This window comes from Triturus cristatus, chromosome 10 (assembly GCF_964204655.1).
Source record: "Triturus cristatus chromosome 10, aTriCri1.1, whole genome shotgun sequence".
NCBI lineage: Eukaryota > Metazoa > Chordata > Amphibia > Caudata > Salamandridae > Triturus > Triturus cristatus.
The window spans coordinates 1,052,247,856-1,052,273,233 of NC_140593.1; the positions used below are offsets into that span (position 1 = coordinate 1,052,247,856).

At 45.2% G+C, this 25,378-nt stretch overlaps 1 protein-coding gene across 7 annotated transcripts in view; it reads right to left on the minus strand.

The window, feature by feature from the left end:
* The window catches only part of SLC29A4 (solute carrier family 29 member 4), a 183,656-nt gene that overhangs the window by 72,260 nt on the left and 86,018 nt on the right, over positions 1–25,378 (minus strand). For all 7 annotated transcript variants that reach the window (XM_085629179.1, XM_085629172.1, XM_085629178.1 and 4 more), the window contains 4 exons: positions 21,085–21,216; positions 15,286–15,399; positions 11,542–11,670; positions 913–987 (listed from right to left, as the gene is read on the minus strand). In XM_085629179.1, the coding sequence (XP_085485305.1) occupies positions 913–987; positions 11,542–11,670; positions 15,286–15,399; positions 21,085–21,216 (450 nt within the window). The remainder of the gene's footprint in view (positions 1–912; positions 988–11,541; positions 11,671–15,285; positions 15,400–21,084; positions 21,217–25,378) is intronic.

Genomic DNA, 25,378 nt, shown 5'->3' on the forward strand with positions numbered 1-25,378 from the left:
TTACACAATACCAGAAAGAACTGGAACATGGAGGACATCTTGCGGTGATTACTGCTGGAGAGGTTGCTGTGCAACAGGCACCTTGATACATTTGCTGAGGCAATGCCCTAAACCTGGGAAATATTTTGGGGGATGTCATTACTGATCTTACAGAGCCTTTGAGGTACAAATCCCAAAAGAAACAAGGTCCATCTTGTTTGGGATACCCTTCTCGACCTACGGGTCACCAAAGTCTTTCAGTGGTAAACATCTGGCTGTGGTTATAGTGATGGCAATACAGGTCTTACTATCCTTGTGGGGATAGAACACAACACCTGACCATGTGGTGTGGCACAGTAAGCCGTGAGATATGCTAGTCATGGAAAAGATATCCCTAGCAGTGGGTAACTCCCTTAAACCCTACAAGACTAGCTAGAACCCCTACATTCAATTCCTTACACATGAATATAGGGAACTCCAATGCCCCAAATACCTTAGGGCTATTTATCTCATACCAGAAGAAGTCTTTAAAATGCTCCCAACTCAAAAGACCTAAGCGTAATGCACCCCAGTAGTGGTGCTCCTGGACAGTCAAATAGGGAGGAATTCCTTCTGTTGGCTCTAATTCTGAGAAATAGCCTTGGTTTAACAATGACTGATTGAGGGGCTAGAGGGAAAGGGGGAAGGGATTTGTTTTGTTATACAATATGTATTGCAAGGCTACCATAGTGCTCTTTGTCGGCTGGACGGCTGCGGACGATGGTATGTGTATAAGGACAAACAAAAACAGTTAACGCTATATACAAAATTTAAAGACATCTTTATTGCTCATTGATCTTCTGAACTTCAGCATGATTATTTTTGGGGAGCTCAGCACCCCCTCTTCGACTACTTCCAGCGCCTATGCATCATTAGAACTGAGGTGTTACTTACTTTCCCCGGTCATCACACCCTGGGTATATCGTTTGGGCAGCATCCCGGTGTAACCGTAGAAACTGGATTGCTGCACTTAAAGAGACAGGGATATAGAAAAAAGAAAGAACATGGAGAGATCGTTACTTCCTTTGCTGATGTTAAACACAGATCCAGTATGGTTTCCCATCATATGCTACGTTTTCCACATTATTTTCAAAATAACTTTCTCTAGAAATTGACGTATATGTTTGTTGAAGACCAGACCATGATCTTCTGTGGAATTTATCCTGATGTGCAGTATTATAGGAACATAGTACAGCTTCGATTAATGAATAGCACAGTTTATGCAGAATTTACTCTGGGATTCTGTGGCAGCTCTGCGATTCAAAAACAACACATTGCTAACGCCCTTAATAAGCTGCAGGGGAACGCGGAGTTATTGGCATTTTATATATGTTTCAGTATCGACACCACTGTTCATAACAAACTATTGAGTCTAGACATTGACATTGACTAGTTTCACCATGTTTTGATTCCCTCATAACTCTGGCGTGGAATTACTAACGAAAGTGATTCCGCCAATATTGCCAGAGAACTTTTGGCAACAATGTATTGCTGGGTGGTCTGATGTGCCGTGGTGGCTCGCACCACATTATTTATAATTTTGAGAAACAATCCCAAAAGCCCAAGGATAATTTCTGTTTTGTCCTGCCTGTGACCACCAAGCCTCACAAGGTGGTACGAGGCAGGATAAATCACCAATGAAAGATCGACTTATAGTAGGCTCCCCGTGAACAAACAAGTTATTTGTCAATCTGAGTTCCACACTCCATGGCGGATCGTCAACTGCGGATTCCCCAGCAACGTTCAGTCATGCCAGGGATCTGCAGCTGCCGGACGCCGTGGTCGTGGTTGCATTGATGTTCTGTAACAAAAGCCCTCAACTTAACTTGTTGCCTCCGCCTGGTACTTCTACACAGACCTATGCTAAATTGGCTGCCGGTTCATGCTTTCCAACAGTGGAACCAACTGAGGCTTCACTGTTGGAAACCAAGCTTCCCTACCTCAATATGAGGCATGAAACTTCTGTGTGATACCTGGATAGCCAGCCTGACATGTATAAACCAGCTTTAGGGCCTGATTTAGACTTTGGTGGGTGGGATACTGTGTCACAAATGTGACAAAGTATCCTGTCCGCCAAAGTCAAATTCAGACCCTTAGTCAAGCACATGATAAAACCGCTGCAGTCTGCATTGGGGCTGAGAAATCAGCACACAAAAAGATGGGACAGGCTTATCTTTTTATGTGACTAGTTCTCCACTCCGACTGCTGAATCTCCATAGTTGTAAAGTTCCTATCAGTGCTGGACTGGCCTATATGGCAATCAGGCAGTCCCCGATGGGTTGGTCTGACAGATCTGTGTGTGGGCTGTTTTTTCTTAGCAGTTGTAGGCCTGTTTTATGGCCAGTTGGGCTGTTTTTTACTGTTGATTTCCCAGATACTACCATTTTCTTGCTATAGAAACAGAGTAAACGTACACAAAAGTGTAAGTTTACCTTTGTGAATCAGGCCCATAGTATACTGAATGGCAAAGGGGCGAGCTATGTCCCTTACACATCCTTCCTCTGTGCAATTTGTAATGAGTCACAAAGGCCCTTTGAGATCTGGAAAGACTTTTGGACTTGCGAAGTACCTTTCATCTACTGTGGGATCTGATTGTGCCATTGCAAAGTCTGTTATTCTGGGAATCACAGGCTTTGCTGCTAGAAATTAGGTTTGTACATTTAGCTCATATTGCTTAAACTGTGGCCTTTTTATTTTTCCAATTATTGTAGACACTCCTCTCTTTCATTTCCACGAAGGTCTCCTTATTTAATATGCTAAATGGCTTCCTTCTGGTGCATTATTGTAAGCATTGGAAAGCGATAGCATATTCATTCGCCTTAGCTGTCTAATCCCTTAATACTGTTTTGACACTAATCCAGACTCAATGAGGATCTTCTCACTGTCCGTCTCAGTAAAACATTTCTCATTGAAAAGGAGTTATTAAATGATAGAGCAGGATTAAGGATTTCCGAACTTCATGCTTAATTAGATGTGGCATTTCGAAAGGATAGTTTGCTTATGTAAAAAGAGAAATCGAGACAATTCACCAGCCCGGGATCATTAATGGCTTGATTACTTAATGCCAATCTGCATTACTAACAACTGTGATGAGAAAGACAGACTTGCTGGTGTATCGCATCGCTTACCTCCTCCTACCATGGCCTACCTCCTGCCATACCTAGCAGAATTGGCTCGTGAGCCTCTGCATATCGTATTACCGGCTGTAAATTGTGATCGGCAAGCAGCCAGCGTATTGCAAACCCACGGACGCCCTTCGTCATTAATTCCTGCATCCCCATGGCGGCGCCGTAAACTATCCGACAGGATTTCTCAAACCACATCCGCAAGGTTTTCTCAAACGTCTGATAAACCTAGAACTCCCATCCCACCCTCCATCCACTTGGATTCCTTCCCCCCAATCGTCCCGCGCTTCCGATTCAGGCAGCATATACTTTCAGGCTTGCCAAATTTCCTTGTCCTGATGATGATCCATGTATCTAGTTATGGATCGCAACGTCGTTGACTTTCTAAACAGCTTGCACGTTAAACTCATTTGTTAAAACAAGTGCATCACTGTTTACCTTAAAAGCTTGCCCAAATTATTCGTATTGGTGAAAAGCTTTTTTCTTGTTTTGCCTGAAAAATGTGTGTTCATTTGTGAATGTCTTTTTGTTCGTTCTTGTAGGATACAGGACTGTGTCCCACTCGATTACTTTTTGTTTGATCACTACCAATCATTTTGATCCATTGAATCTAATGTCCGGCTGGACATCTTTAACACAATATAGTACTGATTCTGGTCTATATTCATTGCTATTGAATTTTGAATATTTGAAGGACCAATTGTTTTTCACAACTAGTTGACACCCAGGGTCCTTCCTACCTTGTGGGTTCCCTTCTTATATTTAACACATGATCCTGCAGATAACATCGGAGCTTCCACCTCGCTCCGTGTGATCCTATTCCTGCACACCTTGGGGCATCGACTGCTGCCTTTCTGGCCCTTGGAGCCCGCAACTACATTGCTTTCCCCCCCGCTGGTGGCTGCCCACGCCTATTGGGCCTATCTGTGGACGCGCATCCAGATCGCGCGTTGCACTACTGTGGAGCCGCTGCCACCTCTCCTTGCACCAGCTGCCCCACTGGAATCGCTGCGCCCGCTGGTGCCTTCCTGCTGCCTGACCCCCCGTCGGTCCTGGTGAGTGCCACTGCTGTGGGGGCTTCCGCGGCGGGGTTGGGCGAGTGTATGCTGCACCGCGGGGCCTGGGCCTACCTTTATCGCTGCTGGGGCTCTTCTGCTACACTGATCTCAGTTGGCCTCCCTGCACTGCCCCGCATCGAGGGCTGCACGCCCCCGCGTCTCCCCGCTGCCATTGCCCCCGCGCCTCTGCCTTCTTCCGCGGCGCTCACGGCGGGAGCCGACGACACTGCAGCCAATACTTGCCTGGCAGCCCCCGGCTCTGCTGACGCCTCACGCTGCCTCTCCATTGCCCTCACTGGAGGTCTCCCAAGCTGCCAACGGCCAGCTTTACTCACCACACCTGGGCCTCTGACTCCTCAGCTGCACCATCCATGCACCGCTGGCCGCAAAGCCTCCCTCCTGGATCGCGCAGCGGGCGCTGGGCCGTAGTCAGCGCCTTGCCGCCTCTGGGCTGCATCTGCCTCTCCTCCTCGTGGACTTGCTGGGTCCTGCCTGCCACCCGGCCCCTGCTGATTCCTGGTGTATGGAGCTCTCGTGGGGGCGCTTGCGGCTGGGTTAGGTGTGCGCTCGCTGTACTGCGGGGCCAGGGTCTTTCCCTCTTCCAGCTGAGGCTCTTTGCCCTTTGCCTCTCTTCGTTGGCCCCGCGACGAGGGTGGAGCGCCGCCACGCTTCCCTGCTGCCTCTGCCCCCTCGGCCCCAGTTCCCTCTGCTGCTTCTGCTGCGGGGGCCATTACTGGCGCGGCAACAATATCGCCCACACATCACCGGCTCTGCTGCCCTACCGAGTCGCCATCCCTGCTCCCTCTCTCCAGGACCCGCGGGCCTGATATAGCCTGCCACCACGAGGGGTGACACAAGTGGCTTTCCCCTCGTCCTTCACCTCCGGCCTAGCCGCCGCCCACTCCGAGAGTGCCTAGACTCTTGCCACTGGGCCTGGATCACCTGCACCACTTTTTCCTGCCACGGCGCGCTCCACACATTCCCGGGTTCTGTGGCCTTGTCTATCCGTGGCAGACCCCCTTCGGTTCTGCGGTGGCCTTTCTCACCTGCTCCTGACCGGCCATGGGGAAGACCAACCCTAAACAACCCAAGATCGCCTTTGACCAGTGCCGGCAGACTCGCCAGGATGGCGCGGTCGCCGATGGGAGTGATCCGGCCACCCAAACGGATTTGTCCCTAACACGGGAGGATGATTTGAAGACCATCATGCTCGACGTTAAATCCACAGTTACCGGCAATGCGGCCCAGCTCGATCAGCTGTTGACCCGTCTTGACACCGTCAAGGCCCGAGTTGACTCGCACGACCACCGTCTGCTGCATGTTGAAACGATGGTCTCTGATGCTGAAGACACCGCCACTCAGGATCGCCACAAGCTCCTCAAAATGGACAAGATTCTTGAGCTGATCCGGAGCAAGAATGAGGATATGGAGGCGCGTTCCCACAGGGGCAACCTCCGCATCACGGGAGTGCCCGAATCCACCAATATCTAAAAAATGGAGGACTTTGTGGAGCAGCTTTTTCGCAAACATTTTTGGTGATGTCTTATACTCTGTCATCATCGTCAAGCGTGCCCACCGCTCCCTCGGCCCTCGCCCTTCCCCTGGCCTGCCGGCTCGTCCCATTATAGCCAAACTCCTGAACTTCAGAGACCGCAATGCCATCCTTCGAGCGGCCAGAGAGAGGGGCGAGATTCGTCATCAGGGCAACTCCTTGTCGTTCTATCCCGACTACACAAGGGCGGTGCAGGCTGCTCGCCGCAAGTTCCTCCCGGCGAAACGGATCCTTCAAAAACATGAAGTCTCCTATTCTCTGGCACATATCCTGCCAAACTGCGAGTCAGGCAGGGTTCCAAGATGCTCGTCTTTCCGGATCCCAAAGACGCTATGGCCTTCGCGAAGAAATTGGACCGGACACAACGTTCTTCTCCTGCTAACTCTCAGGCCACCGCTGATGGCAACCTAAGTGACAATGACTGAACCTTATTTGTCTCTTGACACTATCACTAACTGCACTCCTTGTTGCTCAGTTACCTGATTGAATCTCGCCTACTTTGAGTTTTTTCTTCCGCAGGGCTCTCTATACCTTGACCACGCTGCGGGCTCGTTTCCCCCTAATGCCCTGGTGGCAGTCCTTTCTGTTGTTTGCTATGACCTGTGGCTTGGCCACCCTGTCTTTTTGGCAGGGGAGTATGCTGGGATACGCCATGCCTCCACGGGATGACTCCCTTATTGGACATAGACTTTTCCCTTGCCAGTTGTGCGTCCCCGGGGTGGATATGGGTGGACTCTCAGCCTGCTCGGGGGGTTGGTGTGGGTGGTGGGTGACCGGATTTCTCTGCACAGGATTGGCACCACATCTCCCTGCTGCTCTCCTCTGGGGGGGGGGGGGGGGGGGAGTGACTTTAACGTTACGCTGTCTACCACGCTAGATCACTCCGGTCCGCACACATCTCATCCACGCGCCGCTTCACTATTGAGTTCTATTCTCACTGATAACTCCTTATACGACGCATGGTGCCACACTCGCCCGAGGCACACGAGGGCACTTGCGTAACAGGCTCCCATGGCTGCTGGTCCCGCTTGGACCTCTGGATTATCACTCCGGACACCTTTGCTTGGCTCACCTCTGTTAAGCATATGGCGCACACTCTCTCGGATCACGCTCCTGTTCCCCTCTGTCTGTGCCTCCCTCACTCCCTACGTCATGCGTTCTCTTGGCAGCATCCCCCTAACACGCTCCGGGACTCGGTTTTCTGTGACGAGATACAAACCGCAATTACAAATTATTTCAAGCTCAACGAGGGCACTGCTGACTCGCCTTCCACGCTTTGGGAAGGATTTAGGGCCGTCATTCGCGGGGAATGCATCTCTAAGCAGTCCGGTGTCTTACGCTCGATCCGCGGCACTCTTGATAAATTAGAGACGGAGATTAAGGCTCTGGACTCCTCCCACTCCAGGGACCCTAACCCTGACATGCTTGCTCAGATCCGGGGGAAGCTTACTGACTTTGCTGACGAGGCCAACAGAGAGCTCCCGTTTCTGGGCAGGGAGGCGAGGGCACCTCGCTTCGGTGAGGGTGACCACCCTGGCAAGACCCTTGCCAACCTCCTCCGCACGCCTCACGCTGCGTCCTATATTACCTCCCTCCAGCACGGAGGCCCTGACAGAACCACTTCTCCTGAGGAGATCAAGACGCGTTTCACCGCATTTTACTCACAACTTTACACGGCCGGGACCGTGCCCCCGCGCAAGGTTCTCGATCAATATTTCGATACCCTTCAGCTCCTCTGGCTTGGCAACCCTCACCGGGAATTCCTTGATGAGCCCTTCTCCAAAGAAGAAATCCTTGCTGTTATTAATGGCATGCCTGGTGATAAGGTCCCCGGTTCAGACGGCCTGCCAGCGTCCTTTTGTAAGGCTTTCGCGCCCCTCCTGATCCCGCAGATAGCTGCCATGTATAACAAATCTTTTGAAAACGGCCAGTTCCCCCCTTCGCTCCGTGAGGCATTACTCACACTACTAAAACCGAACAAACCCCCAGAGCTCAGGGACTCGTATCGTCCCCTCTCATTAATTAATACGGACAACAAGATCTTTGCCAAACTCCTCGCCTCCCGCCTTCTTCCCTTCATAAAGCTCATCGCTCGCCCGGACCAGTCCGGATTAATTCCTGGCCGTGCGACCTCCCATAACCTCCGGACTATATTCTCCGTCTTGCATCAAATTAACCCCAAGCTCCCGGCAGTGGCTGCCCTGCTGGACGCCAAAAAAGCCTTTGACACCCTTGAGTTGCTCTTTCTTTTTTATCTCCTCCCTCGCTTGGGCTTTAGCACGGTCTTCATACGCAAAATACAACTTCTCTACACTCTTCCCACTGCCCGCCTCCGGATTAACGGTCAAATATCGCAGCCAATCTCCATCGTGAGGGGTACCAGGCAGGGGTGCCTGCTGTCACCCATGCTCTTCGCCATAGCTAGACTCCGACAGCACCACACCCAGAAAGGTCTCGGCTTCGCGGCCCGCGCTCTTGTCGTCTCCATGTATGCAGACGACGTTACATCCTATGTCCGCAAACCTCAGGAGAATCTCAGCCCTCTGGTTCGTGAGGTGATACGGTTCGGGGGCTACTCCGGCATCCAGGTTAACTGGAATAAGTCTGTACTTTTCCCCCTCACTGATGCCACGGTCCCCTTTACTCTGGACTACCCCTTTGTTTGGGCATCCGGTCCAACAAGATACATGGGTATCTGTCGGAGTAGGGACGTAGATGAACTTTGGAGGGCTAACTTTGGCCGTGCTGTGGACTGGTTTGAGTCCAAAATTCCCCTCTGTCATAAGTTACCCTGGTCACTGGCAGGTCGCATAGCCATCGCCAAGATGGTGGTGCTCCCGAAGTTTTTGTATTTATTTGTCAATATTCCCATCCCTCTCACTGCCCACTGTTTTTCGCAAACTACGCTTATTGCTCATCACTCTGGTCTGGGCTGGTCGACAGCCCAGGATTGCTTATAATGTCCTCACCCTCCCAATGTAGCGCGGTGGTCTTGGTGCCCCTGATTTTAAACTTTACGCCCTTAGCGCTCAGGCCAGTTTTCTCCATTTCTGGCTCCACCCAACTCCTTTTCAGCCACATGTCGCGGTGGAGGCTGACCTGGCTTCTCCATGGCCGCTCACGACCACCTTATTCGCCCTGGCGAAACTCCCACGCACCGAGATTGACACGGTGGAGACTCTGCGCTGGGCCTGGGACGGGCTCTGTAAACTCTCCAGCTCCGGCATACTCTCCGTGAATGCCATGCCTATTGCTCATCACCCAGCTTTACCCCCGTTCAGTCGACCGGGATGGTTAAAAATGCTACCCTCTTGGGGCTCTCCACAGTGTCTGACCTCTACCCTGGGGACACATTTTTCACCCTTGCTGTCGACTCTGGCCCCATGGACACTCTGCTCTACTATCAACTAAGGGCTATTTGCAGGGAGCTTCACCCCACTTTTCCCTAGCCTTCTTCCTCGATGGCCACTCTTAACCTCCTTTACACCCCCCCCACCCCCCCGAAAGCTGGTCACCAAGATATACTCCCTTGCACTGGCAGCATCTTCCATTTCTACAGACCGGGCGCGAGTGGCGTGGTGTGAGGACCTGGGTGTCGAACTCTCTCAAGAGGACTGGCTTTATTGCTGCACTCAGATTAAACGCCTATCCCCAAATTACCGCCTGCACCGCATCCACTTTTTGTATTTGCCTAGGCTTTATCGAACTCCTGCTTAGCAGCACAAGATGGGACTTATCCCCAGTGATACATGTCTGCGATGTTCCGCTCCTGCTGCAGATTTTTCCCATCTAGCCTGGCTGTGCCATCAGATCTCTGCATACTGGAGCAGGGTGTGTGCCCCTATTTCTGAGATCACCTCGTCGCCGGTCCAGCCTGACCCTCTGCTTTGCCTTTTAGGCTTCAAGAAATTTTGCCCAGATGCTACGTGCCGCCTGACTGCGATGCTTCTTGTTTTTGCGAGGCGTAGGGTCTCCATGTGCTGGGGTTGCAGGCTTATACCTAAGGTTGACACTTGTCTTGAGGATGCTTCTCGGTGTCAGACACTCCTGTCCGAATTATGGGACCTAATTCCGGCCAAATCCCGCCCAATTGACATATGGGGTCCACTTGTATCTTACCTCTCCAGTCGTAATTCTCTGCGTCCAGAGACCTCCCCCGCGCTCCCCGCCGGCGTGCCGCCCGCGGCTGCCGCCGGTGATGGTCAGTGAGTTGCTGGCTCTCCGCTCACTCTCCCCTTTGCCCCCTTAGCCTCTCTCCCTCATTCGATGGGCCTCTCCCTGTGGCTCACACTACCTCCCCAGTGCTGCCACCGCATTTTCTTCTCTGTATCGATTTCAGTGGAGAAGTGTGGCTCAATGATTGGAGCGGCAGACCCTGATGCAGAGGTCTAGCCCGGAACCAGGGTTCAATTCCCCACCTCGGCGGGTCTTGGGCTCAAAAATTCCACGGACCTGATAATTCTCGCCTCGGTGCCATGCCATTCCAATCATGGAGTCCCACTCTGCAACTCTGGGCAATAGCTTGCTTAATCTCCACAACGGCCCCCACAACGCTAAGGATGCCTGGCCTCCACCTTGGGGGTGCCCAGGAGTGGACGCCTCACAGGGAAAGCCAGGATGGGTTCCACAGCGGTATTCGTACAAGCGCCTTGAGACCCTTGCGGGTGAGTAGTGCGCTATACAAGTATCAATTTACATTTACATGTGTTCTGTGTATGAGGTAACCTCTGCTGTATAATACTGAACGGGGCCTCCCCTCCTGTTTGGGGTCCCTCTGCTCGTGTATAATGTCTTGATGTAGTGCAATCTTGTAACCCTGCTGTGCAACTTTGTTTAATAAAGATTTTTGAAAAATTAAAAAAAAAAAAAGCAACTCCTGTTATTGCCAGAAATGGGACTTTTGAGATTCTTAAAAAAGGGACTTAAGAGATCATTTAGAGTTTGGCGGACCGGGAGTTCCCCCAGAACATTAATAGATGGAGGACCATTATGTTTCCCACAGTGCCACCGGATCCTCTTGACCCATCGGCCAAAAAAGTCCCAGTAGAAGCAGATTTAGAAGACCCAGGCAGAGAAAACAAACAATGGCAAAACGCACTGGAACACAACTCCTTGAGTGCCTGAGACATAGATTTGTTTGTTTTTCCTTAAACAAACTCTTGCTATGGGAGTGTGAGATATTAAAAAAGAATACCAAGAAGGCAATTAAACCTAGCACATAGGCAGGGATCTCTAAATAAAGTGGATATTACTCTTCCAGAAAATAGAGGAAAAGACATTAGTCGATGTGACGGGCTGGTGGGCCACCAATTTTGGTCAACACATATATTTGCCATTCCTGTGTTTATTCAGCAGGGGTTTAGAAAACATGGAAAGACCTCCCAGGAAAAAAACAAAAAGAGATGGAGAGAGTCAGTAAAAAAGGTCACTGCATTAAATACAGTAGACACACTAGTTTTTTCCCCCATGTCTGCTGCCATCAATGCACTGTGGCCTTGTAGTGCCAGCCATAAAGACGAACTTGTTGCCCTGAATGGTTTTAAAGCTAAGTAGAAGGCAGCAAGAGGAAGTTGACTTAATGGGGCTTGGGATTTAACAACCTCCTGAAATAAGAAATATATGAATGTTAAGCCACATGGCAAGTAATATACATGACTCAGCACTTCCAAAGTGATGCCCTGTAAGAGGTTTCACACAGAACATATTCCAAAAATGGAAGTCTGTCACTAACCACAGAACATGTCACCAACTCCCCTTCTGAACTGCTTCACTGGAGGATTTCACTTACCTGTACAGCCAAAGGCAACTACTCCTACTGCCGCGAGGTTTATGGCGTAGGCTTGATTTTTGGAAAAGAGATCCAGCCAGACATCACAGATACTGACGAAGAGGAGGGGACCCAGGGCAAAGAGGTAACCTGCAAGGAATCAATTTGAAGGAGAGTGAAGAGTAGGGATTGCACAATGGCTAGCTCATCAGGTTAATTTCCCTATATTCATAGAACTATTACTTGCTCCGTCATCAAATTAGGATTTAAAATTGTTCATGATTACCAAGATCCCACTCAAAGTCATTACTCACCCAAAATCAAAGAAAAGAAGGTGAGACCAGGACCAGAACCAGTTCAGGGAAGGCAGGACACAGGGAGTGTAGAGAAAGTTCCTGTGTGAAAACCCACTACTCAATCTTTTCCTCATCAGGCAAGAGTCATGACATTCAAATATTGCGCAACTCACCCAGGCTTCCTAGCTAAATTTGTGCTATACAGATCCCGCTTGATCAATGTGAAAATTAAGACTCACAAGGAAATGAATTAACATATTAGAGAATTCCTTAAAATGAAAGACCTAAAATGAGTTTACTAATTTGCATCCCATTGTTAACAAGAAAGCTGCTGCTACAATGTCCCCTTCAAAAGAAATGTTGTTTTGCAATACGTGCTCTAACACTAACTCAAACTAACATTAGCCCTAACTCTATGCCTGACCCTCACCCTGACCTTGACTTTAACACTTATCTTGCCATAATTCTTATCCTAAATAATAACTCTATGAGCCTCATTTAGGCTCAGATGGGACGGTAAGCAAAACATGGGGCAATAGAGCCACTGCCTCTGCCAGCTCATCAGCAACCATCCAGCCAGATTGTAAGTATTGTGCTATGTCTGAAGTTTTATTTTGTCAAAATAGTCTTGTCGTTATGGCAACAGTAGTAACAGAAAAAAGAAGCAATGCCACCTGAACTGCCGTGTCATTGCGGTATGGTAGGTTGGCCGGCATTTTTTCCACTTTCAAAGCCAAATCCCCAAAGTTTTGTTTCGGGAAATGTAGTACCAATGTCAGTGACATGCTGGGGATTTTCTCCTAGCACATGGGGATATTGGGCCAGATGCATCAAAAAATGTTTAGCGATTTTCTAATTGCGAATCTTTGCGATTCGCAATTAGGGAATTGCAAAACGGCATGCATGAAAGTGTGCAGTACACTTTCTGCAATTCCTAAGGAGTCGCAAATGACCTACCTCAAGAATATTAATGAGGTAGGTCACAATTTGCAACCCCCTATGAATCGCAAAAATCACAGGGATGGTGGCCTGCTGAGATCAGCAGACCGCCATGTCTGTGATTGCTTTTAAATAAAGCAATCCTTTTTTTTCTTAAGCAGCCGTTTTCCTTAAAGGAAAACGAGATGCTATAAGAGCGGGCAGTTGTCCGTGGGACCACTGCCTGCTCTTAAAAATGCTTTTCCAAACATTCACAAGGGGGAAGGGGTCCCTTTGGGACCCCTTCCCATTTGCAAATGTCTTACCACCTACTTGAAGTAGGTGGTAATATGCAAATGTTTTGCGACTGCATTCAAGGTCAGAAAAAATTCATGCATACTGTTAGAATTCACTATTTGGAAGGGACGCCCTAAACACGCCCCTTCCAAATAGCGAATCGCAAACCCATTTTGAGATTCGGTAACAGGTTACTGAATCGCAAAATTGGGTTTGGTGCATCGCAAAAGCATTTTTTGCGATCGCAAACGGGCCGATTCACAATAGCGAATCGCAAACCCATTTTGAGATTCAGTAACAGGTTACTGAATCGCAAAATTGGGATTGATGCATCGCAAAAGCATTTTTTGCGATCGCAAACTGGCCGATTCTGCGAATCGGCCCGTTTGCGAGGAGAAAAATGCTTGATGCATCTGGCCCATTATCTTTTTAGGTCTGCCCAGGATTCCCGTGTTATAGGGTCTTGATAGGAGAAGAAAACCTAACCTGTTGTCAAAAGGCACACCCTACTTAGATCGAGCATTCGGAAGCCAAATCAGCAATTAGCAGTGAGGGTATTTCTGATGGCACAGCAGGCTGTAGCTCTGCCTTCAGAAGCACAATACTTTTCCCACTTTTTATTGTTGTTGGGGAGCAATAGCAAGGTGGATGTGGAATCTGCCAGTTGTCGGTAGCTGGCCCATAAACACCCTGCTCTAAATGAGTCTCCTAGTTGCTGCCCCTCGCCCTAACAAAACACTAACCGTATCAAATTTCTTTCCTGGCCCTGAAACCTAATCCTTTATCCTACCCTTCACTCTCCCATTTAACTAACCCTCACAATACTCCAAAAACTATTGTAATCCACACAAAAACTGTGAATCTAACCATAATTATAAAAAGTTCCCAAACAGTAACCATAATCATAACTTAAAAATTACTCATTAATGTCAAAGGCAAAAATACTTATGTACTGTATTAGCTTAACTTTTCTTATCATTGATTTTTCACTGTGGGAGAACCTTGGTAAGTATTCTCCACAAGGGATTCGTTCTTATGTCATAACCCCAATTCATTCATATATAATTTTAAGTGAGTTATGTTAGTGTCCACATTCATTCACTTATCTGATCTGCACTTAATTGGATCTTTATCTTTGAACATTTAACTTGAATTTGAAATCCTCTTGTATGATTATCCGCATTCCATTGAAATCTGTAAATTTTCCTTCTCCTATCAGTTGAAAGCACATAAGACACAATTCTTCATTCTTCCCCTCCTAGGACCAATACACATGAATGCTTAATAGTAATTGCTTATTCAGTTTTAGAACAGACAGTGAAGATAAAAAAGGCTCCCAGTCTCTTTGGTGAGGAGTCGGGCAGAATATTAAAATAGGAGCGAATGCTTTATTTTGACTTTCAAAGAGAGAACCATTCTGATAGTTATGGCTTTGTAAATAATCTAACTGTTCTAAGGGAACCCGGTTTTGTGTGTCGTCAGTAGCCAACTGCCTCACTGGTATATGTGATTGACTACAAACTGATCAAATATAGCATGCATGAGAATTTGTCTGGATGAATTTAAATATAAAGGTTTTTCTTGCCTTATCTTTGTTAGCTGGTAGATATTTTCAGATCAACCCGTACACTGTGCTGTTCTAGACATATGTGGGTCAGAAAGGACCAACGCATGGTATACATGAGATGGACCATCTAGCATATCGAGAATTCTATTTAGAACATTGATACAATAGCAGTTGAAAAAGTCAGTGACATAATTAAAATGGAAGTAAATAGGTAATATAGTATTAGTACATATTTTGCTACAAATTAACATATTACATTGAGTATGGAATTAAGCAATACATAAACATAACGATCAGTACACAATATGAAAGTACAGGTTTTGCAAGAACTGATTAGACATTTAGTTAAACTAATCTAGGCCTAAGGCTTGATCCGGGTTTAGTTTCAAGTTAACAATCCAGTTTAGAGAACATATTGCAAAAATTTATTTTGAAATTCAGATTCAATTAATTAGTAAAGGTTATGTTACGGTAACACTGAGAGACATAGCACTATTTAGAGGTATTCCATTTCCAAACATTAAAAATATGAACAATCGAAAACGGTGGTTCTTAAATTTCCTGTTTGTGGTGTAAATACCCAAGAAACAATGTAAAAATAGAAAACTGTTACTGAAGTCTCAACTTATCAGAGGAGATACTGGACAAACTACTGAGTCAAAAAGTAACGCCAAAGCATAAACTCACCCACAGTGATTCGAGTGTGTAGACTCAGCATCTCCATCAAGGCATTGTTCAGAATGACAGCAGCCAAGGCTACTAGGATGTAGGTCAGGCTCATGTCAAATACGATGGAAGTGCCTGTGAAGGAGAAAGTGCAGTAGCCCCTCAGAAAAAGTCAAAGCAAAACTAAACCTTCTCAATTTGAGGAAGCTTGAAGAGAATTATACAAACAGAACTGGTGTTTTACAAATGGTCTTAAATGCTTTTTTCCATTTTGTATCCAGATTGTGGTGCATTAAAATAAAACAGTTAAATGAATATAATAACCAGCTAGAATAGTGGAAGGAAGGTAAGAAGGAGAGTTACAAATGAGTACATTAGGACACAAAAGGTCCATCAATCGAAGGATGGCTGTAATACAGTTGCTTGAGGATAGTGGCAAGGCGAGGGTGGTGGCTCTAGGTGCCTCTTGACTAGAGAAGGCACGTCCTCAGGGCAGCTTTTGAAGATGTCAAGGTGAGCAGACAGGGTCAACGTTTAGGATGTTCTTTTTACATTATTCAGACAGTAACTGATTGAATTGGGAATGTGCACATTTGAGTGCCTTGGGGATGGGGACGAGGTGAAGTGACCAGGGATAGATGGCAGGGATCAGCAGCTAAGATGGTCTAAAATTGAGGAGATATCAATTGCCAATTAGTATTAACCTAAAAAGAAAAAGTAATCTGTCAATCTAGGCTTTGTACGTATAACCTAAAGGTGGATTCCAGTAGCAGTATGTAAAGGGACTGAGCATGTTCCAGACCATAATACTCGCTTACTAAGCAGCATTATTTCAGTAGGGCTGGGAGATTAAGCATAAAAAGAGTCAAATCTCTCACCTCTACACCTGTCAAGATGAAATGTTTGCCAGCATGCTTGACGTGCAATGGTTTGAGATTGTGTCGGTAAAGTGTGAAAGGCCTGAATGCTAAAATATAATTATTCATTTGCTCAACTACTATTATCCAAGTAACTATTCAACGTACATAGTTGCACATTAGGAGTGTATTTTATGGGTTTTGCAAACCTCTCACTTTATTTGGAAAGGTATTCACCAAAGGATTATGTTCGTATACTTACTTTACTAAGGGCGGAATAACAAGAGCAATCCCTGATGATTCTTAAGGGTTAGGATATGTCTAGAAATGTGGCCCACCTTGAGTTCCGAACAGGTTAAGTGACATGTCATGAGCGTTTAACAGTGTTCCTTAAGCATGACTACTCAGCTATACATTGTGACTGTAAATATTTAGTACTTGTCATGCATGCAGACATCACTATGGTGCCTCGTTAGGGGTACGAAACCTAGATAAACTCAACTATAGAACAATACAGTTCCTCTGTGTGGGAAAATAAACTCATCCAAAAGCTTGATAACATAAGGGAGAAGTTAGAAGACTGAGAAAAGAGAGCTGCAGGAAACAGCCCTTGCCTCAGTGGGAGGATGCAGGGGACCAAGGATCTGATCCCGAGTTCTAAAGTGAATTTATTTTACTCGATCTTTGATCAAGCATATAGAAGATACAAGAAAGACCTTCTATCTTTCTGATGAAAGGAGAAGTTGAAGATGAACATTATAATAATATGAGCATTAGGGTGGTACTTGAGTGATTATTAACAATGGCTTAATACATTGTGACTGGTCACAAACCACTCTTAATTACTCCGGAATCACAAGTAGGATAGCCTACCTCAATGGACTTCCTGCAGATTGATTTGTAGTTATTTGCATGTATACCATCCACAAACCAATGGCACACTAGATGTGGACTATCTCCATATACGAAATGCACTAAGTGTTACATATTGAGCCAACTACTGCAACTTCTATTTAACTGGTTCATCTTAATATACGAAAAGACAGTGATTGAAGCAAAGGTTTACTTATTTACCCTCAACCAAAATAACAAGGAGAAAGAAGGTAATTATTGAGCAACCATTTGAAGCCATTTAGAAGAAGTAGACATACATAAGACAACCAGCTGTCAACCTGAAGCCATTCAAATGAGAACTCCAAGATTTATAAACAGAAAGAGTCATAAATGCTTAATGCACTAACTAATAACTCCAAGTTCTATTCTTTCTCACCACAGTGATTGCTAAGCTACATTCGCCTCACTCAGAAAACAGATTTTACCCATCCTATCCAAACCAAAACTGAAAACTCTAACTGTAGTACCTGCATAGGCTCATTTCTTCCTGAAAGCTGTAAATAGGGGCTACACCTACAAATTTTCCTGAATACCCAGGTTCCCAGCCCGCCCTGTGGTCGACCCAAAAGGTAGCACTAGAAGAGAGGGCTCTCTGGACTGTAATATGGAAAATTGGAATTTAAAATAATGAAGGTTACCAGTAAATAACTGAGCATTACATCCTCGCTTGTCTGCCACATCCAAGTCCATTATTAACAAGGACGTTTCATACCAAGAAATCAATTACCAAAGGCAAAGAAAAAGAAGACATACATTGAAAAATTCAGTACTCAGTGACTGAGTAAAGCAGAAACACAGTCAATGGCTAGCAGGAGTCAAACCCTGCGATCCAAACTCAGCTGAGAGATCACCATTCATCCTCTATCTTCAATGGACTATGAAGGTGTGCAGAAACACCCAGGCGGCTGGTTTACAGATGCACCCAAAATCCTCCTAATAGGTAGACATGCGTGGACGGAAGGTTCCCTTGACTAGAGCTGTAATGGTGACATGATTGGCAAGCCAGTATCTCACTTTGGAAGTGGAAGGCTTCTTTCATTGTCCAGAAAGAGCAAAGGTGACTTAAGAGACTCAACTTTGTAAAAAGGCAATTGGCGCCAGCACATTGGATGCTCCTGGAATGGAGTGGGGCATCCTCAGGCAAGATAGGTTCATGAGAAAAACCAGGAGGATGGGATCCTGCCTACAATGAAACACAGAAAACCTGGGAAGAAGAATGAATGAAAGATTCCTAGCACAAAGCACAAATCTCACTCAATCTGTGGTTTGAGGAGGTAGCAACCGACACTTAACATTAGGGGTAAGAAACTTATGATCTATCCTGTCCAAGGATTTAAAACAGGCAGTCCCGCAGCTCCAGAGGCAAATTCCATAAGTGAAAAAATGAATGATGCTCTGAGAATTTGTTAACATAGCCGCCCAGGAGCTGTAGAAGTTTAACGCATTGGAACAGAGAGCCTCAAAATGCAAGCATATCCTCTACTGACTATAAAAAAAGGGGACAACTAGGCCAGAAACCCATCCTGTAAGCAATACAGTACACCACTAGGATCATGTGGTTGGTGTGTAATGTTGTAGCTGATACATAACGGTTCACAAATCCAAGTTTCAGTGAAGCAATTTATTGCAGAAGCTTAAGCAATACACCATCAACATAATCCGCCAGGATATTTCCCAACTGGCAGCACATCGAACCATTCACCACTCGTGAAAAAATGAGGTTCCATATTACAAGGACAGTTTTCCATCAATAAAGGGAAAAGCACTAAGTGGTTATGGAACTAAAGAACAGCTCAGAACATATATCTTGAGAACAATCTGGCCCAGAATTTCAAATGCAAAGGGTCACCTTTTGGGAACAACACTGGGTTTGACAGTTATTTCTCTCAAATTCCAGACTTCCAGGCAGCAGTCAAGGAGAGACTACTCAATGGAAAAGGAGTGGATGGGCGTATACAGGTAGGCCAGGTGAAATGTTTACATAGGGAACCAAGATCTGCAAAGCTAGAATGAAGCCACCAATAGCCCTGTCTTCCTGGACTTTCTGAAGAACCCGATGGAGTAACAGAATAGGGGAGAGAGACTTACTGAAGTGAACAGGTCAAACCAAGGATCGTTGACACGGTCCAAGATGGTCTGAAACACAGTCATGCAGAGGAGATGGATGGGAAGAAAAAAAGAAAACTGGCTGAAGTAAATGACTGACAATGACATATTCAGGGAAGCATTAGGGCTCAGGCAGTTCATCAATGTCCTCATTAAAGAGCTTTTCCTTCCGAGCTCCCTTTTTCCTGAAGCTTTTTTTTATAAGATTTCTTTCAGCTCCTCATGACTTTGCAGGCTCTTGAGTTGGACCTATCTTGAACTCAAACCCTCCTTTGAAATTTCAAGCACTAACCCATGATGATCCCTGACCTAGGTTTCTGCAGAGGATAAATATGAATCTGATACATGGAGTTTGAGCAAATTCTTTCTTCTTAGGTCAAATCATATTTAAAGCTAATACTTTTCTCCAATCCTCGATCACATGTTAATAGGTCTTGTCTTAAAGATTGGGTCGATGGACTTTCATCCTGAAGATGTTCCCTTCCTCGTGAGTATGCAGAGGATGAGGAGTATATATTCTGTGCTATACATGGCATAGACTTTCATGTGTATCCTACATTTTCTTTTGAATATCAATAGAGAGTATGCAAATATAGGTATATACCCAGAATTCACAGATTTCCACTAGACTATATAGAGAATGTCAAAGGCCTTCAAAAACATTTGGATAATGGGAAATATTGCATAGAGAGAGTGGCATACAAAAGCAAAACCAGCATTTTCCAAGTTAGTGTTGAACTAAAGTAAAAATAGAAATGGTAGCAGGATGCCAATTTGAGACTGAAAATTACAAAGGAATGCTAAGTTGTGACTGTAATATTCTGCACTGAGGCAAGGGATTGTCAAGTTTCACTACCATGTTTGTCTGTGGAATAGCCAAACACAGACAAAGGAATAGCAAGCTGGGACAAGGGCCTGTCAAAGATGGACAACAACACATAGAGTGCAGGTTCCCCAATACTAAGCTTATATTGTGGACAACCCAGCTTCGAAAAAATAAATAGGCTGTGCAAAGGCAACATCAAAGTGGAACAATCAGATATCAAGCTGAGTCATTTAATAACAAATGGTTGTGTGCGAGTGGGAATATGAGATAAGGGGGGGTCAAGCTATGGCAAAGGAATGTCAATATGTGACCTGGGACCACCAATTGTGGCATGATACTGAAAAAGGAATGACAAGCATTAGTCAAGCTGCGACATACCAATATCAGGGTGTATGAATACCAACATTTGTCAAAGGAACAGCCAGCCAGGATACATGCCTTTTATGTTTTGACTCAGGAATGGCCGACTATGAGAAAGAAATACCAAGCTCTGTAAAAGCAAGTTGAAATAAGGGAGTGCCAAGCAGTAGCATATTAGCACCAATATATGACTTGGACATGCCAGGATGTACTTTGTGAGTGGCATTCTCTTACTATAGAAATCAAATATGTGCCCAGCACATTTGTGTACTGTAGGCATTCAAAAAAAGGACTGGGTACAATCAGAAAAAAAGCTTGGGTATGTTGGGTTGTTATGAAGGCCAAGCTAGGAAATTATGGGCCTGGTCCACAATGTTTTTTCTGTGAGTAGTTATGTCTTACTACTAGTTAGATGCGGTTATTTCTGAAATTCTAGTTTGTTTGAGAATGAGAAGCAGTGATTTACTCCAGACGTAGGTATTCCTTGAAATTTATAAAAGTAAGACATTATTAATCATTGACAAAAAAGCGTTGTGAGTTATGGATTTGAGCAAGCATAACTAATTCTCTGATATGAGTAAATCACACTTAAGTCTGAAGCAGGCACAACAACATACAAAAAACACTTTGTGAATCAAATCTGGAAAACCATTAGTAATTCACACCTAAGACAAAAGAAAGACGTATTCAACAAAAGGAAATGCTTTTTTATCTTGAGCTCAATAAATCAAGTTTATCACAGTGGAGATTAAGGTGTATTCCTGAACAGAGACCTACCTGGGTACTTCTGATGCAAGTAATCTACATCTGTAATAAAGCTGTTATAAGGAAGGAGAAATCCCACTCCAGCTAGAAGCATGGCGAAATATATTCCATGGTACCGATCCTGCGGTACAGGGCCTTCTGAAGCTGCAATATAAAACAACAGGAAAACCCATCAGTTTAAAGAAATGGGCTTGCAGAGATCATTCTACATTTTGGAGGAATACATGTTTGGAGAGAAGACATGAATTTATAACCCTGTATGTTGTTACATTGCTAATCTTTGTCTTAAAATAAATTTACCTCATTATAATCTGACAATGAGGCTTCTTTCTCCTCTTTCAGTTTCGACTGCTTTCTGTCTGATCCTATGGTGTATTGTCTATCTGTATAATTTAAAAATGTGAAATCGTTGTATGTACTTCTCTCTTCTACTGCATTTGACCTTCTATGACATAGTGACTTACCTACCCTGACACTCACAGACCATGGTTTACACTGAAGAATACAACACATAGATGAAAATAAAAAAAATACTAACAATTCTATGCATGAAATATCTGCTTTTATAGATGACACTTTCACACTTTTGAGAGTCCTGAAAAGAGAGGACTGAAAACTTCTCTTGTACAATTTAACATTTTAGTTAGACACCTTTAGTAATACCAAACACTACTTCTTACTGCTGCCTGTGTGACTATTACATCAAATTCTACCAAATCAACATGTGTACAGAACATCTACAGTTTATCTCATTTGTCATGGTGCCAAGAAATGTTGATATGCATGAATTCCATGATTCAATCAGTCGGAACCTCTGTAATATTTTTAATACACTGACAGAACTCCTAGCACAAATCCTACACAGTCCGAAAGGACAGTGGATGGCTATTGTTGAACCGCCACAGCGCCTACTTCCTCAATCACCTCACCTACATACTGATTGTATAGCAAGGTGCATGTCAAAAACCCAAATGGCACCCAATTGACTTTTCAAGACATCCAACCACACATATGAAACACTATAAATTGATGAAATATCAATTATGAAACCATGCTCCTTGGAGGCAGTTAAAGAACCACAAACAGACCACGAAAGAGCCAGCTCCACAAGCCAAATCAGTTATTGCTATGGGTGTAACTTTAGTCCACTTGCATATCTGGTTAAATGTATCAAGATACTCAAGATAAACTACTTATTGATTCTCATACAGTTCTCTTCTACACCCATTATTCATATTCATAGATCTTTATCATTATTTTTTAAATGGCACATATTCAAACAAATTATTGAGTTCTTTGTTACAGGGATTGTGCTATGGATTTTCCTCTTATGAACACACGTCCACATACAGTTTTAAATTCAATGTATTTTCACCTTTTTGGTGTTTCTTCTGGAGTATGTATATGTCACCTCCTGTATCAAACGATGCACAGTGTTAATTAATTTCATTGTTAGGCTTAATTACTGATTAATGTTGCACATGATTCAAAACAGTGATAACTGAGATCATACCACCTTATCAGATACATTTCAGTTGTTGCATAATGGTCAGTATCATCATTCAGAAAGACTATCATTCTTTACCATTAGCGGTTTTTGTATACTGTAGCTCAGTTATTTTATGTCTCAAAACTATATTTTGCACATATTTTTACCTTTTAATTTTCAGTTCTAGTTTTGGTCATTTCAATTATGCCCAAAGTAAGAACACTGGAAAAAATACGTAAGAGTCTATTAACTCCAGAATTGCCAGATATAGAACAAAATATTGAAAAACAGAAAATTAGAAAATTTAAAAGGGCCACCATGGATTATAAAGTAGATATCTTATACACATGACAGAAATTTTGTGTAAATAGAAAAACGCCCATTGTTTATTGCCAAACTCTCACAAGCAGTGATGAAAGAAGTTCAAGGAGAGAACCAACAGCAATGACGAGGGTGACAATTTGCCAATTGGACGTTGTATCAAATTCACAAGTTTCATCAAATGAAAAATAAAGTGGTAAACTAAGTCAACAAATGACAGAAGATGGAAGTTCAGTTGATGGTTGATGTAGGATGGTTCTTGACTGTGAAGAGCTCTGTAGGCTTGTGTGAGGATCTTGAACTGGCATCTCCTCTGAATAGGGAGCCAATGGAGGTTTCTGAGGTGTGGAGTGATGTGGGTCCGTCTGGGATGGTCCAGAATGAGTCTGACTGCAGTGTTCTGTATGGTCTGGAGACTTCTGAGGAAATGGGTAGAGATTCCAGCGTAGAGAACGTTGCCATAGGTGAGGAGTCTAGCGATGAGGGCCAGGTGACGTTCTTTCTGGTGTTGATTAGGATCCATCTGAAAATGGGCGGTAGGTGTGGGTGTAGGTCGAGTTCTGCCGGCCATACGGAGGTGTTCTTCCCGAAGATCAGTGCTTCTGTTTTTTCGGAGTTGAGTTTGAAGCAGTTGTCTCTCACCCACTTGGCTTCGTTGGTCATGGAGTTGCAGTAGCTGGTTTTGGCGTTGGAGGGGTCCTCAGTGATGGAGAGGATTAGTAGAGTATTGTCTACATAGGAGATTGGGTTGAGTCCATGGGATCTGCCGACGTCTGCAAAGGGGGTTCATGTAGATGTTGAACCAGGTGGAGCTCAGCAAGGATCCTTGTGGTACACTGCATATGATGTCCTTGGGTGCGGGAAGGGAGGCAGTTGGATGCTTTGTGTGCGTCCAATAAGGAAAGAGGCGATCCACTTGAGGGTGTTTTGCTGAAGGTCAAAGTTATAGAGTCTGTCGATGAGGGTGTGGTGGGACACAGTGTCAAACGCATCAGAGTAGTCGAGGAGGATCAGGGACACAGTTTCTCCATGGTCTAGGAGAGTTGTAATGTGTCTGTGTCAGCGATCTGTGGGGTCTCAGTGCTGTGGTTGGCACGGAATCCTGATTATGAGGCATTGAGGACGTGGTTATGTTCTAGATATTCGGTGAGCTATTGGTTGATGGCTTTCTTGAGTACTTTGGGTGGGTAGGGGAGCAGGGAAATCGGTTGGTAATTTTTGAGGTTGCTATGGGTCGGCAGATGGTTTCTTTAGGAGGGGTCTGACCTCTGCGTGTTTTCATCCTTTTGGGAAGTTTTCTGCGGAGATGGAGGTGTTGAGGATGCCTGTGAGCTGTATGCTGATTGGGTTGGTTCTGAGGTTGAGAAATGGTGGGGGCAGGGGTCGTGGGCGCCCTGGAGTGGATGGACGACATGATGGCTGTGGTGATTTGAGTGGTAAGTGGTGACCAGAATGCAGCACGCATAGAAAGAGGAAGAAAAGAGGAGAGGAGAAATAAAGATATTTCTCCTCATTACGCTTCTCCTTGTTCGCCCTAAGTTGGCAGGGTATGCCCAGACATGGGTCCCTTGCTCACTTTGTTACTTGATTCAAGCTAGCCTGGCTGAAGAGGGCTGATAGCCCGAAACCGGTCCCAGGATGCTTGTTTCCGGTCCAGGAAAGACATGGCTTGGCAGTTCGGGCTGGACTGTTCCCCTGAGGCACAGGGTCAAGACTGATTTGCATATAGCTGTGTCTGAACTGGGGTGGCAAAGTGAGCTAAAGAATGATGATGGATTCAACCCAGATCTGTGACTGGGTGTGAGTGTTTGAAAAGGTTCAGCACTCCGTCCATCATCTCCTTCTGTTTGCTCTCCTGTGAAAGCGTATCTTTTCGACTCTTTCCCAGGTCTATGAGTTCTGGTAAATCTGGGAATGTGTTAACAACCATTGGAGTTGCATGGGAACACCCATGCAACACCCATGGAACATCCTTCCCAAGGCAGAGTTAGGCAACGCAGCGATATGTGCTACATTGTCTTACTCCATATTTATGGAGTCACTCAGGGCTATGCAATGTAGCCTTGCATGTCTTCATAAATCACATGTAGGGTTTGCGTCGCTCGTGCACCACGTTGCGTGGTGCAAGAGCGACACAAACCGGCCCATAAATAGGCCCCTTGGTGCATAAAAATGGAAGACAGAGCAATGGCTTTCACCATACCAAATCAGAACGGCGCAAGGGAAACACACTATTTTAGATGAAAAAAACAGCAAACGGATCCCAACACCATGAGATCACATGGATGCACTGTGGGGTGTGGCAAGGACTAGCGGTGAGAAAAGGTAACAAATCCTCTCTCATTGGAATAGAATTAGATGTTCTACAGCTAAGAAATGCTAGAAAGTGAGCAAACGGTAACAATGACACAGCACACAAATGGGAGGTAATCAAAACGAGAACTGAGAACAAAAGGTTAAGTGATGTGCTTTATATGGGTTGCGACATTAACTGAG